The sequence below is a fragment of the Aphelocoma coerulescens genome, chromosome 2 (assembly GCF_041296385.1).
Source record: "Aphelocoma coerulescens isolate FSJ_1873_10779 chromosome 2, UR_Acoe_1.0, whole genome shotgun sequence".
Taxonomy (NCBI): domain Eukaryota; kingdom Metazoa; phylum Chordata; class Aves; order Passeriformes; family Corvidae; genus Aphelocoma; species Aphelocoma coerulescens.
Window position 1 is genome coordinate 147,857,207 of NC_091015.1, and position 12,539 is coordinate 147,869,745.

At 36.2% G+C, this 12,539-nt stretch overlaps 1 protein-coding gene across 41 annotated transcripts in view; it reads left to right on the plus strand.

Annotated features, from left to right (window-relative positions):
- Positions 1 to 12,539, plus strand: part of RIMS2 (regulating synaptic membrane exocytosis 2) — a 455,072-nt gene that overhangs the window by 185,310 nt on the left and 257,223 nt on the right. For all 41 annotated transcript variants that reach the window (XM_069005296.1, XM_069005307.1, XM_069005303.1 and 38 more), the window contains one exon: positions 9,360 to 10,285. In XM_069005296.1, coding sequence (XP_068861397.1) covers positions 9,360 to 10,285 — 926 coding nt within the window. The remainder of the gene's footprint in view (positions 1 to 9,359; positions 10,286 to 12,539) is intronic.

The window sequence follows — 12,539 nt, forward strand, 5'->3', positions numbered from 1 at the left end:
TAGGTTCTGATTTAAAATACAGACATTTGATCCTGTCTCACCAATATGTGGAGAATGACAGTTGAATCAGAAATTTAAAGTTTTATGTACTGTGGTAATTTCCAAGAGCTGTTGAATGCACCTGTCTCATTTCACAGTGGTCCAGCTGATGTTCCCTAGCAAGAACACATTTACCCTGATGGCTTTGTCTTGGAGAAGCTGGTGCAGACAGCCCATCATTCATTGATGAGCCACCACTGATCCTAATTCACTGGATTTAATAATGGGGCCTGTACTTCCCATTGCTGAGGAAACTGGACATTTTCACAGCGGTTATTTTATGCTTGTTTTTTTATGGAGGCATCAAAACAGCTCAGTATGATCTATTTAATCTCTTTCAGACTGAAATATGAATCACTGAGATATTTTAAAACTAAAGTTCATTGTATGATAGCACATTTATATTGTAATTGTGGGCACAATGAAGAGAGAGAGAAAAAAGAAAATACATATTGACTCAAGTTCATTAGTAAAGTTAGAGTTTTATGAGTTCAACAGTCCAAAACAGCCTCCAGATGTTATTAGGGAAAACAATTCTCAAATGACAGTTCATGTTGCTGATATTTTCTTAGTTTGGTCATTATTGAAATAGCTTTATTTTTTATGTAATGGGGATAATACCCACATAATAATGGAGTGTTTCTTTTGAAGAAAATTCTCCCCTTCATCAGACTTAAAGGTTTCCTTTGAAGAACCAGGATACTTTCCGCTGCTGGTAAATGCACCTGCTGAACAATCCCTGGGGCAAGAAACTGAAACACTTAAAAAAGATTAGACTCAATATTAGATGAAATGATGTATAGATGAACTCTATTATGATATATTCTCCATGATGGCTGAGCAAATAAATTTTGGTGTCAGAATGCCTTTCCTAGGAGTCAGAACTCACTATTATTGAGGTGGAGAAAATCTAGGTTTCTGCTAGGTTTCTTATTTTTCCCATGTCATGCTACTTCATCATGGCTTAAACATATTGCAGTCAGATTTGGTTGGTGCTTCATATTAAACATAATGTATTTGTAAGCTAGTTTGGATAGGTAGAAGATGCTGTGGAAAACTGTAGAAAAATGTGTTTGTAATTCATTTAAGGCAAATGAGGATATACATTTGCTTTGTCTTATTTTCACATTTTCACCATATTTTGAATGTGAGTTTTGATGACTGTTTCTGGAAATAGTTAGTCCATTGATTTTCTCTTTTTTTTTTTTTTTTCCCAACTGTGTAAGAAAAAGTACTTTCAGCTTTATGGTACGTGCAGCACATCACACTGAAATAGATGCCACAGCTATTTTAGCCTAATAGTTGAAAATTATGCCAAAATTTGACTTCTTACAAACTGAAAGTAGAGATATTGCATAACTTAATTTGAGACCTAGAACATAAAGAAAATGCTGCAACTAGTATCACAAAACATAAAATACTGGAACTGCACAATTTTAAAAATAGTTTCAATGAAATGCCCTGACCAGCATGTACATTTGTAGGTAATAGTACTGTAGCAAGGCACTAATCAGCTAAGTACCATAATCCTCCTTATAGGGTAAATTCTTACTTGACCTCCAGCTATATACAGCACATGGTAACAGCATTAAACTCTAACACTCCTCTCATGCTCTCAATAGCTTCCCATTGGGTCAGCTCTCTGACTTGAATTGCTGTTGTTTCAGATACTAAACTTTATTTTTTTCCCTAGATGCCTTATATTTTATAAGTGCATTGTGGGGGAAAGGGAGGGTTTGTAAAACATATGTGTCTCGAAATTAAGGGCTAGTTTATATGATTTCACTGAACATAGAGGATTAAATGAAAGCGCTAGCGAGAACAGAAATTGATGTATTCTCATGAACCCGAGGCTTCCTACTTCCCAGATGTGCAGTGGCTGATCAAAAGGTAAAGCAGGGAGAAAGATGCAGAATGTGTTGTGTGAAAACAATGTCTAATGCTCAGGATTTCTTGTTCTTTTGGGGGATGATTAGGGAGATTTTTTTACTTTTAGTAAAAAACTCCAAGGAAGTACTGAAAAACTTTTTTTTGTGCTTCAGATATATGAGAATATTATCATTAACAAAATCTAGTGCTTCCCTATAATTTAGTTTCTTAAATCATATTCTATATTCTGTGAAAAAATAATTCTTGAAATGTTGTATTTCTTTTAAGAAAAATAGTGTATGTAGAATTTTGAAATGTCCTTTTATTTTATTTGTACTTTTTTAATAACAGTTCAGTATTATATTTACTCATTCTTATGTTAGTGTTTCTGTGACCTACTATTCTTTTAACACCATGTGTTTTAATCTAATTTGAATCCTGCTGTAGGACAGCTGTTAATTGATTCCTCCCTTCTGCAAATGATTTCCGTAGTGTCAGTACTGATGCAGATAGCAAGAATGCCCATTTTAACCACTTATTCTTGAAAAAAAATTAATCCATTTGCTATTTATTATTGTTTTTATTATTATCTTTTTTTTTGAGATGAAATTTTTACTAAAAGAAAAGGTGCAATATTGCTTATCTGTTAAGTGGAAATAATTAGCAAAATATTAATTTTGAAAATGTTCAAAAGTTGAAATAAAGAAAAATCTTTGAGTGTTTAACCTATTTATGAGGTAAGCATTCATCAATGTATCTGAATGAATGCTCAGAGTAAAATATAGTTTTTTTATTCTCTGTTTGCAGTTCTCTAAAATCATATTGTGTGATATAAGGGCTACTGAATACTCAGGCAAAATAAAGGAGGACAAAGTCATTCTACTGTTAGTCCAATTTTCCTATCTGCGATGTTCTTGATTTAAGAAATAAAAAAAGTGAAAAAAAATATTGCCTGAATATTTGTAGATTAGCAATTTATACTTACAATCACTCCTTTTGTTCAGTAGTTACTTGTTTTTTCCGTGTTATAATTCTTTTCCTGATACATATTGAAATTAACCCTTCTGCAATGGTGAATTTTTGCTGAATTACTTGTATGGAAAAGAAATGTGTTGTTTCATATGTCTGTGCAATCACATCAAGTTCAAATCAAAGTTGTTATCAGTGGTGACTTTAATTAAAATAATGTTTTGTTACTACAGATTTCCTTTCATTCTGTTGATACAAGCCTGCAGTCAGTGAATTTATATTTTCAGATAAAATCTAATAGAGATCAACATCTGCTCTACCAGTGTCATGCTTCAGTAAATTTACTAATCAGCATTGTAAACTTAATTCATATTCTTTGGAGATATTTAGCTGGAATGTATTCTAATGGTTCAAAGTATGGTTACTATAAAATAAAATTGCAGGGCATGGCTGAAATGAGGAAAGAAATATTGTCTCACATGAGCTTTACCTAATGGATTCCTTAGATATTGAGTGTTAGATGTACTTCAGGACAATTTTTTTAAAACCCTATTGGTCAAGAAATGCAATAAACACCTTTTCCATTTATCAAAGGTGTTTAAATTAATTAACTTGTGAATTGTGTACTGGTTTCTTACATTCTTCATCTTCTTTTGAGGGGGTGAAAAGCTAAGGAGAGGGGAACTGACAAAACAGAAGTTTAATCTAGTATAAAACTAGACAACATAGAGGAACTGTAAAGAGAGATCTTGGTAGAAACTGGAACTGCTTAGAAGTCAAAAAAATCCCTCTTTTTTCAATAAGGGAGCCATAGCTGCTTCAAAGAATGTGCAAAATGAATTCTCCTTCACAATATGACTCAGCAAAAGCAGAAGTTACAAGCAGAGAATGAGTTAAATCAATGCCACCTAGCCTTTTAAAACCATTGCCAAAAATAGGTAAACATTTTGCAGATTTTTCAGTATGGCAAAGGAAGTCTGTGGAAATGCTTTCCTAAATGAGAGTGTAGAACCCTACTTGGGAAGGGCAGGCAGATCTTAAAGTTCTTTTTTAAGGTGAGTTTTCTGGGTTCATTGCACCCATGGTGTTTTGGGTACACGGTCCAGAGTGTGCTCAGCTCACCTCCTGGTAGCCTGGGAACTTCTGGCAAGGTGCTTTATCTGCTCCCTGTCCCCGTTGTTTTAAAACAAGTGCTTTGCCTGTCTGTCCAACACAACACATAGAAATACAAAAGTTTCAAATAGTAGAAGAACTATTCTTAAATCAACAAATGCTGTTTCCCTGACAGGAGCCATATAGTAAAGGAAAGATGAAGGTGTGTTCAGTGCATTTGGTGAGGCTATAACAAGAAGCCCTGTATCTTGCATGGCTTTAGTGACAAAGTTCTGGTGGAAAATGTCAATTTTTACCTTCTATGAATTATTCTTTCATGTACTGAAAGGATCACATTTTGAGTTAAGCAAAATTACTGTGTGTGCAGGAGAGGTATTTTCAGTTTTAATTTTCTATTCAATTTTATTCCTTGATAATTTATAGGAGAGAACAAAACCTTATAGTATTGTCAAGTAAATTATAATTAGGTCTTACAAGTAGATGGCCAACATTCAATTTTCATAGCTGATGGCTCAGGCCCACTGAGACCTTATCATTTTTTAATTGACCCAAAGCTTCTGATAAATAATAATCTTCAAGTAAATGCAACTTAGTTTATGTGGTTAAACACATCTTCAGAATGATGTTTTCATGAGTTTTCTCCGTCTCAAATGTATATTCTCTTAGTCTGAGAACAAGATTACTAGCAGGGGGGTCTGACATCTAGTTTTGACAGTGATATAAATACTTTACATATTACAATGTTTTTTAATATCTCTGACTTCTGAAATGTGATGGATACTTAAGTTTTAAAAATTCCTTTTCTACAATACATTTGGGCTAAATTTCTAAAAACCTAAATCAAAGCAGGAGAGTGTTTTCTCTGTAAGGAAGAATACAAATGAATGTCAAAGACTTTCAAGCGATTTAGTTCCATTATGGAAATCACAGCCATCAAAGCTGAATAGCTGTCTTATATTCTTCCTATGTTATATTTTAAGCACTTAATTCTATTGTGTTGTGGGGGAGTTGAATAATTTCACTTTATGAGCATGAGGTCAGATTACAGTCAAGCTATTTGCTTTTCCATAATATTAGTGATATCTGTACTGCACTGCAAATAAGGTTTCCATCAGTGTAAGGTTATGGGTTGAGTATTAAAAGACCAAATGTCATATATTGATAAATTAGAATAAAAAATTAAAAATACAGTAATAAGTAGGAAAAAAAAAGGTTTTATATTCTGTATCTGAAAAAAACAATGTTTATAGAATGTGCCTGACAAAGAGATTTTTGCAGATATTAGAGTTTTTTAACCATAATAGAGATTTTATTTACTAGCTGTTTCAAACAAGTAGCAATCACAATGGCCTGGAGGATTTTTCAGAGGTGTTACAGCCTTTTCAGAAAAGGTGATAATCCTTCTGACAAGAGATACATAGTGCTTAGTTCAGCTGGCAGCTGGAGGGTGCATATCACACCCTTAAAGTTCACTTAGCTTTTGAAGTTCTAGGAAAGTCCTGGAAAGGCAGGAATACTCATTTTCCATGGTGTATCCAGCTGGAGATACATGATGAAAGGTTTCATTAAGGTATCTTTAAGGTAGTTAATGATGAGAAATGGATTAGACAGAGGCTCATGAAGGTGAGTGAGAATTAGCTAGTGATCTAAAAATAGCAGCAGATTTTTAACAGTAGGGACAGGCCATAAGTTTTCATCAGTACTAGTTCCCTCCTACCGTGATTTCATAACTGATTTAAAATGTTTAGCATTCGTTGTACAGCTATGTATATAGCAGGTATTTTTGAAATTAAAAAATTGTTGAATGTTAAAGGGGGGTTAATTGTGCTGTGATGACCAGTAGAGAGAATGAGAGACTTTAATACTAAGGGTGTGGTGACTGCAGGGCAGGATGAGCCCTCTCCTGACAGAAGGTTTCTGCCAAATCAGGTGTACAGGTACAGTTAATTTATTTCTGATGGATAGGACTACAATTTCTGGTTAACTTCAGTAGTGAAGTTAGATGACTTCAACAGGAACAAAATTAAATAGAAAGGGGGTTTGATAATGCTAGTCAGCATAGGCCAGGAATTAAATCAGTTACTTTTTCTATCAGGTTGCTTTCTCTGAAGAAAATCAGTACATTTTCAGGTAGGTCCTTTTTCTTGCATGTGCCCTATTAGTTGCCACATGAAGGGCAGCTGTGCAAAGCTTTTTCCTTCATGAAAGGTTGAAGTAGATTGAGGACCCAGCTGCTCTTCACATTACTGTCAGCCATAGATAGTATTCCTACATTGATGTCTTAAATGGAGGAAGAAAAATGACTGTGGTAAATGTACCACACGAGGTTAGAAAATGTTTGTGCAAGTGGTATAAATATATAATGCTAAATCACCACATCCTGCTCTCCTTAACAGTTAATTGTGGAGGGTGTATTTTTTAGTAAGTCATGTGCCAGTTCATCAGATGATGTTTCCTTAATAGAAACACGTTTTCCTCGGCAACAAGTCTACAATAATGTTTTTATTCATACAGTAATCCATCTATTTTATCCCCCTCAGCCTTCCCCCCATGACATTATAGCAGTAATGTCACCAGAAAAGAATTGTATCCATATGAGGGCACTGTGACATGGAGTCATATTAATTTATTTATATGTGTATATATACACACACATGTTTAGTGTGTGTGTTTATATCATCTATTTGTAGGTAAACCAATTCTTACTATTGTGTTGTTTATATTGCTGTAGATACAAGTATCTAGATGTTTAATACTGAAGCATGCGTACGCTCAGACTGCTCCAAGGCCCATAGAAGATTTGCCAAACTAGAATCTGTTTGGCTTTGTGTATTACACAGTTCATCATGGAGTTGATCCTATAAACCTTATTAGAGTGTTTTAATGCTTTGGAGGATCAAATTTATACAAGAAGTGTGGCTATGATGACATACGATCTGTAGGTAATATAGACTGAGTACAGACAGTGTGAGTATTAACAGTATCGTATGCGTACATTTCATGTGTGCACATATTTGTCTCAATCTTTCAATGAGATCTGCATGAATGAATGCCTGTATCTGATGAGTGCAGATTTTTCCTGTATGGGGGCCACAACTGGGGTGTGGAAGTTATGCAAACTTTTGCCATAGCCAAGAGAAATTTTCAGGGATTGGGTGATTTGCTCTTGGAACAACTTTTTTTGGGATGTGGCATAATTTTCATCATCTGAAATATTTAAGTAAAAAATATTTATCTTCCTTAAGGCATTTCTGCATCTAATCTCTGTTGTCTAAACGAAACTTCTATGTCTTTGCAAACTGTCTGCATTTGGGTAGTTCTGTTGTTCTGATTGTCCGTTCCCGTTGGCCATTCTGGTTTTAGACTTACAAAATTCTGTTCATGTTGCATTAGAGCGATTCAAGTTGAGTCCCCAGTAGCAGAATCTATAGAGATTTTGTTAAATTTACAGAGGTTATAATTTGTGCTGGTACTAACATGCTACTGTAACAAGACATATGGGACATTTTAGTTTCACCATAAGCAAATAAGCATCTGTGTGATGCTTACAGTACTTGTCATGCTTCGCACGAAGAGTTTCATTTTTGCAAGATTGAATTTGCTTTCTCATTTGCAGATGCCATTGCAAAGCTAAAGTACTTTACTATTTACAAGGCACTACTGGGTCCAAATCTTTCAAGCACAGTTTAATAATCCTGTATGGTACCTAAGACAGTACAGAATGCCAGTTTGCCAGTCACCCCACACGCCACACACACTCTGCACTGACAGTTGTGGTTTTCCCTTGCTGAGCAGAGACTGCATTTCCTTCCTGGCTGTGAAAAGAGCGTTTTCCCTCCTATCAGATAGACAGAGCCCTTTTTACTTTCCTGGGCACCAAGGAGAACCTGTTTCTCGTTCTCCCCTTCACTAAATTGAAGTGTTTCCTTTCTTCCTCTTGGACAACTGTGGCAACAACAGGGCTTTGTATTTGCTCGCCTTTTTTTGTGTCCTAAAGACTAGGCAGGATCTCATGATTGCTGCCTGCAAGGCTGCCCTTTGGAATCAGTGGTCATTTTGTGAGTGTAGAAAACATTTTGAAAGGGATCTTAATTATAAAGGTAGAACTAAATATAAGAAGAAAGGACTAACAACACAAAAATAGCTTCTCATTTGTATTTTTATTGCTTAAAGTTTGAGTTGATCTACACTATCCCAGAGAAGGCCCACCTCTCAGTCTCTTTTATCTGGGATCTTTACTCCAGTTTCCTTCAGGTAACTTCTTGAGATCCATGTAGGGTGAAAAGCCAAGCATGAGTCAGGACATATCTGGAAAGTAACATTTTGCATGCTTATTACCCTGTAAGGATTGATAAAGGCAAAATTTGAAGATCCAGTTTGTTTTTTTCCTATGTAACTGATCCCTTCTAACCATGTATCTAACAATGTTGTGTCAAACAGAAAACATGACATTCATTATATGTTCCAGACACACCCTTTATGAAAATATTACATATAAATGAATCACATGCTTCAGTCTATCATTTGTCACTGTCAGGAAAGAATATTTGTTAATTCTTCTTCCACCTTCCTCTGAAGTCTCAGTAGTTGTCTGTAGCTAGATGGTGTCAATGACATCAAAGAGTCAATGCTGTATGTGGCACAAGAACTCTGTTCTGGTGTCTGTCTTGAGCAAATGCTGGGACTAATACTGCTATCATCCCTATAGAGATGGGAAGGATTCTTTTCTCAACTCAGGCAGCACTTTGAAACTCTTTCCCTTCACAACACAAAAAAGTGGTTTGTTTTCTGAGTTCAGGACTTCTGAGTTCATCTGATTTAGACAGGTGCTGCCATTGAATCTTTGTCTGTTTTCTGCCCTTGGCACAAATTATAGTTTTGTGGGAACTGAAATGTGTGATTTTGAGCAATAACAGCTGCTAAAAGAGCAAACTAATTGAATGATCCTTCTAGCCCTAATTTCTATGGTGATTATCAAACTCTATGAAATAGAAGTATATGGTCAAGTTATATTGTTGTAAAATGATTACAAAGGATTATAAAATTTTGGTACTTGTAAAGCAATCATAGAAATCATAGACTACAAAGTAGCCTAAGTATTTGTATTCTATATTTTTTGAAGTCGTATTAGCATTTTTCCTTCAAAGCTGCTTTTTCTTCAATCTATGCACCATAAGCAGATTTATAGCATGACATGCTTTCTTTAATTTAGTACAGAAAATGTGAGAGCACGTTCACAAAGAAACGCAATGAATGTATTTTTTTCCATTAGCTGGTCATGCTATCTTTTAACTAGCATTAGCTGTATATTTGTGGTACATAAAATATTGACAGAATTCTCTTTCTGCTTTCTTGCCGTGATTATTTAGGAAAAGAAGCCCTTCAATATCAAGAGAACAGAGCAGAAGATACGACCAAAGGGACGAGAGAGACGAATATTCACAGTATGCTACATCAGACAGTGCGATGCCCAGGTCACCATCAGATTATTCAGATAGGCGGTCACAGCGTGGGCCTCAGTTATATGAAGAGCCTGAACTGGGTGATTATAGAGATTCCAACAGAAGGAGCCGCAGGCGTTCCAAGGAGTATCCGGTAGAAGAAGAAGATGCACAAAACAGGGAAGAGTATGAAAGGCAAAGGAGGGAGGAGGAATACCAGGCACGATACCGAAGTGATCCTAATTTGGCTCGTTATCCAGTCAAACCACAGCCATATGAGGAACAAATGCGTATCCATGCTGAAGTGTCCCGAGCACGTCATGAACGGAGACATAGCGATGTCTCACTGGCAAATACAGAGTTGGAAGATTCTCGGATGTCCATGCTCAGGATGGAACGGCCATCAAGACAGAGATCAGTATCTGAGCGCAGGGCTGCCATGGAAAATCAACGTTCATACTCTATGGAAAGAACTCGAGAGGCTCAGGGACCTAGTCCCAATCGTCAGAGGACCACAAATCATAGCCCTCCTACACCTAGGAGGAGTCCAATTCCTCTGGAAAGACCAGACATGAGGCGCTCTGATTCATTAAGGAAACAGCACCATTTGGATCCCAGTTCTGCTGTACGGAAAACAAAACGTGAAAAGATGGAGACCATGTTACGGAATGATTCACTCAGCTCAGACCAGTCTGAATCTGTCAGACCTCCACCACCAAAGCCCCATAAAACGAAAAAAGGAGGTAAAATGCGCCAGGTTTCATTAAGTAGCTCAGAAGAAGAATTGGCATCCACTCCTGAATATACAAGTTGTGATGATGTAGAGATTGAAAGTGAAAGTGTTAGTGAAAAAGGTAAGAGTTCTAATTTTTTGATTGTTTCAATACATAGATTTGATTTGGTTTCCATTACTTTGGACATTTATTTTAGCTCTTTAAATTGATTGCAACCGCACATCTACAGCCCTTCACAGATGACTCAACTTTGTTCTGATGGGAATTGGGATTTTTTTTTTCTGATAATGTGTTTAATTTACGTAAATTTGAATTTAATGATTTACGTGGAAAACATCACAGCTACTGTAAGTATTTGGATAAGTTAAAGGAGACAACATTCCTACTGAAAAACCTGTCAATGAAATCTGCAAAGTATCAAAAGCTGGGCTGTCATATAAGGCCATGGTTTCATGTCCACTAATACCAGATTTGCGTGCTTCTGGATCACGAGTGCTTATTTGATCTGAATCAAGGGTGGGCGCATGACCGCATTTTTGTTGAATTAACTGGAGAACATGATGCAGACCTTATGCCAGTTTCGTGCTGTCTGCTGCAGGTTAAAGAGTGTCTGATCTGCAAAAAGACCTGTGTGTATATAGTTAACCCATTGAAGTTTTGAAACAAATTTAAAATGACTGATGTGGTTTAAACCAATGGAGGTTTCTTTTTCTTGCGGTGCTATGATGATTTTTGGTTTTAGTGCTTTTTAGATGTAGTTTTGGAGTTACTCCAGTGTCAGAAAACTAAGATTGATTGAAATGATTTCCCAGCCCATAAAAAGATAAATTATGACTTAAATATGACAACATTGGACCATGAGTTTACACTCAATCAAATGAATATTATTAGTTCGCTTACCTTCGTGTGTGTTGTTTTAAGCTTTTTTGAGTTATTATTCTTATACCAGTGAACCTTTATTACTTCTCCTAAATGGTCATCTGCTCCTGTGGATTTGGGATAGAAAATTTACTATTTATTATTATTATTACTATTACTATTATCAATATTACTATCAAATTGGTTCTGAAGCAAGTAATTAACTAGAGTAAGTGAAATAACTCTGAATTTTCATATGTCAATATCAGCAACCATGATCTGATAAGTAAGGAGCAAGATAGTGTAGAATGGAAGGAAATTTCACCAGGTCAAAGTAGACAGTTGCATGTACTTATGTGGAACAACTGTGCTGAAATCTTGACCCCCTTAGTCTTCCTGATGAATAGAAAAAACTTGTACCAACTTTATGGTGTTCATGATTTTGTTCTTAGAAGTGACCTTGAGGAAAATAGGACCAGTGAATACATGGGAAGTAGTAACAAAATGTTTAGTTATGGCGATTCAGTGTAGGAAATGTAGAATACAAAATAATATACAAACAATATGTTTTTTGTACACATAACACACAAAGCATATACATTTAGGAGTATAAAAGCATAGAATCATTCAGGTTGGAAAAGATTATTGATTGATTATTGAGTACCACAATTATTGATTGATTATGGATTGATTATTGATTACCACTAATTTAGCACTTCCATGGCTTCTAACACATCAATAACCCTTGAGTCTGCTGCTGCATGGATCTCTATCCCCTACCTCCATGGAGACAGCAGACTGAGGGACTCCACTAGCAGAGTGTCTCTCAGACATTGAAGTGCTGCTGCTTGGTTTATCTGTAGCAAGTCTGGTGTCATGCCTTTCCCCTTCAGACCTGCTTTAAAACTCTCTCCATGAGCCCTGCCAATGCCTGAGAAAAGATCCTTTTCCCCTTTTGAGACCGGTGACCCCCATTTGTCATCTGCAGGCCTGGTGTCATGTAAAGTGTAAACAGGATCAAACCCCCTAAAATTCTGCTGCTGACACCAGGCTCAGAGTCAAGTACTGATCTGCTGGATCTCCCTCTCTTCCCTCATCATTTCCTTCAACTGGGAGAATAGAGAAGACTGCTTGTGCTCCTGATTCCTTAACCAGTCATCCTAAAGCCCTGATGTCTCTCTTTGCCTTTGGAGTTCTTACTGGAACTTTCCTGCCCCCTGAAAAATCTATAATGGCTGAGGGCCTTTCCAGGATAGGAACCTTTGCCTTCACAACCAGGTCCCAGGGATGCACCAGACTTCACAAAGAAGTGGGTCTGGTCTACATACTGGGCCTTTGGCTCCCTTCTGACAGGAGTTTAAAACATGCTGTACAATGCTAGATTCTCTTTCATAATAATGATCTTACAAAACTTATAGCTTTCACTTAAATAATTCTGTATTTTAAGTGTCAAAGAAAACATTCTTACTGATAACAACAGTTAATAATAATGGCAATGTCATGTCTGTCCTGACTT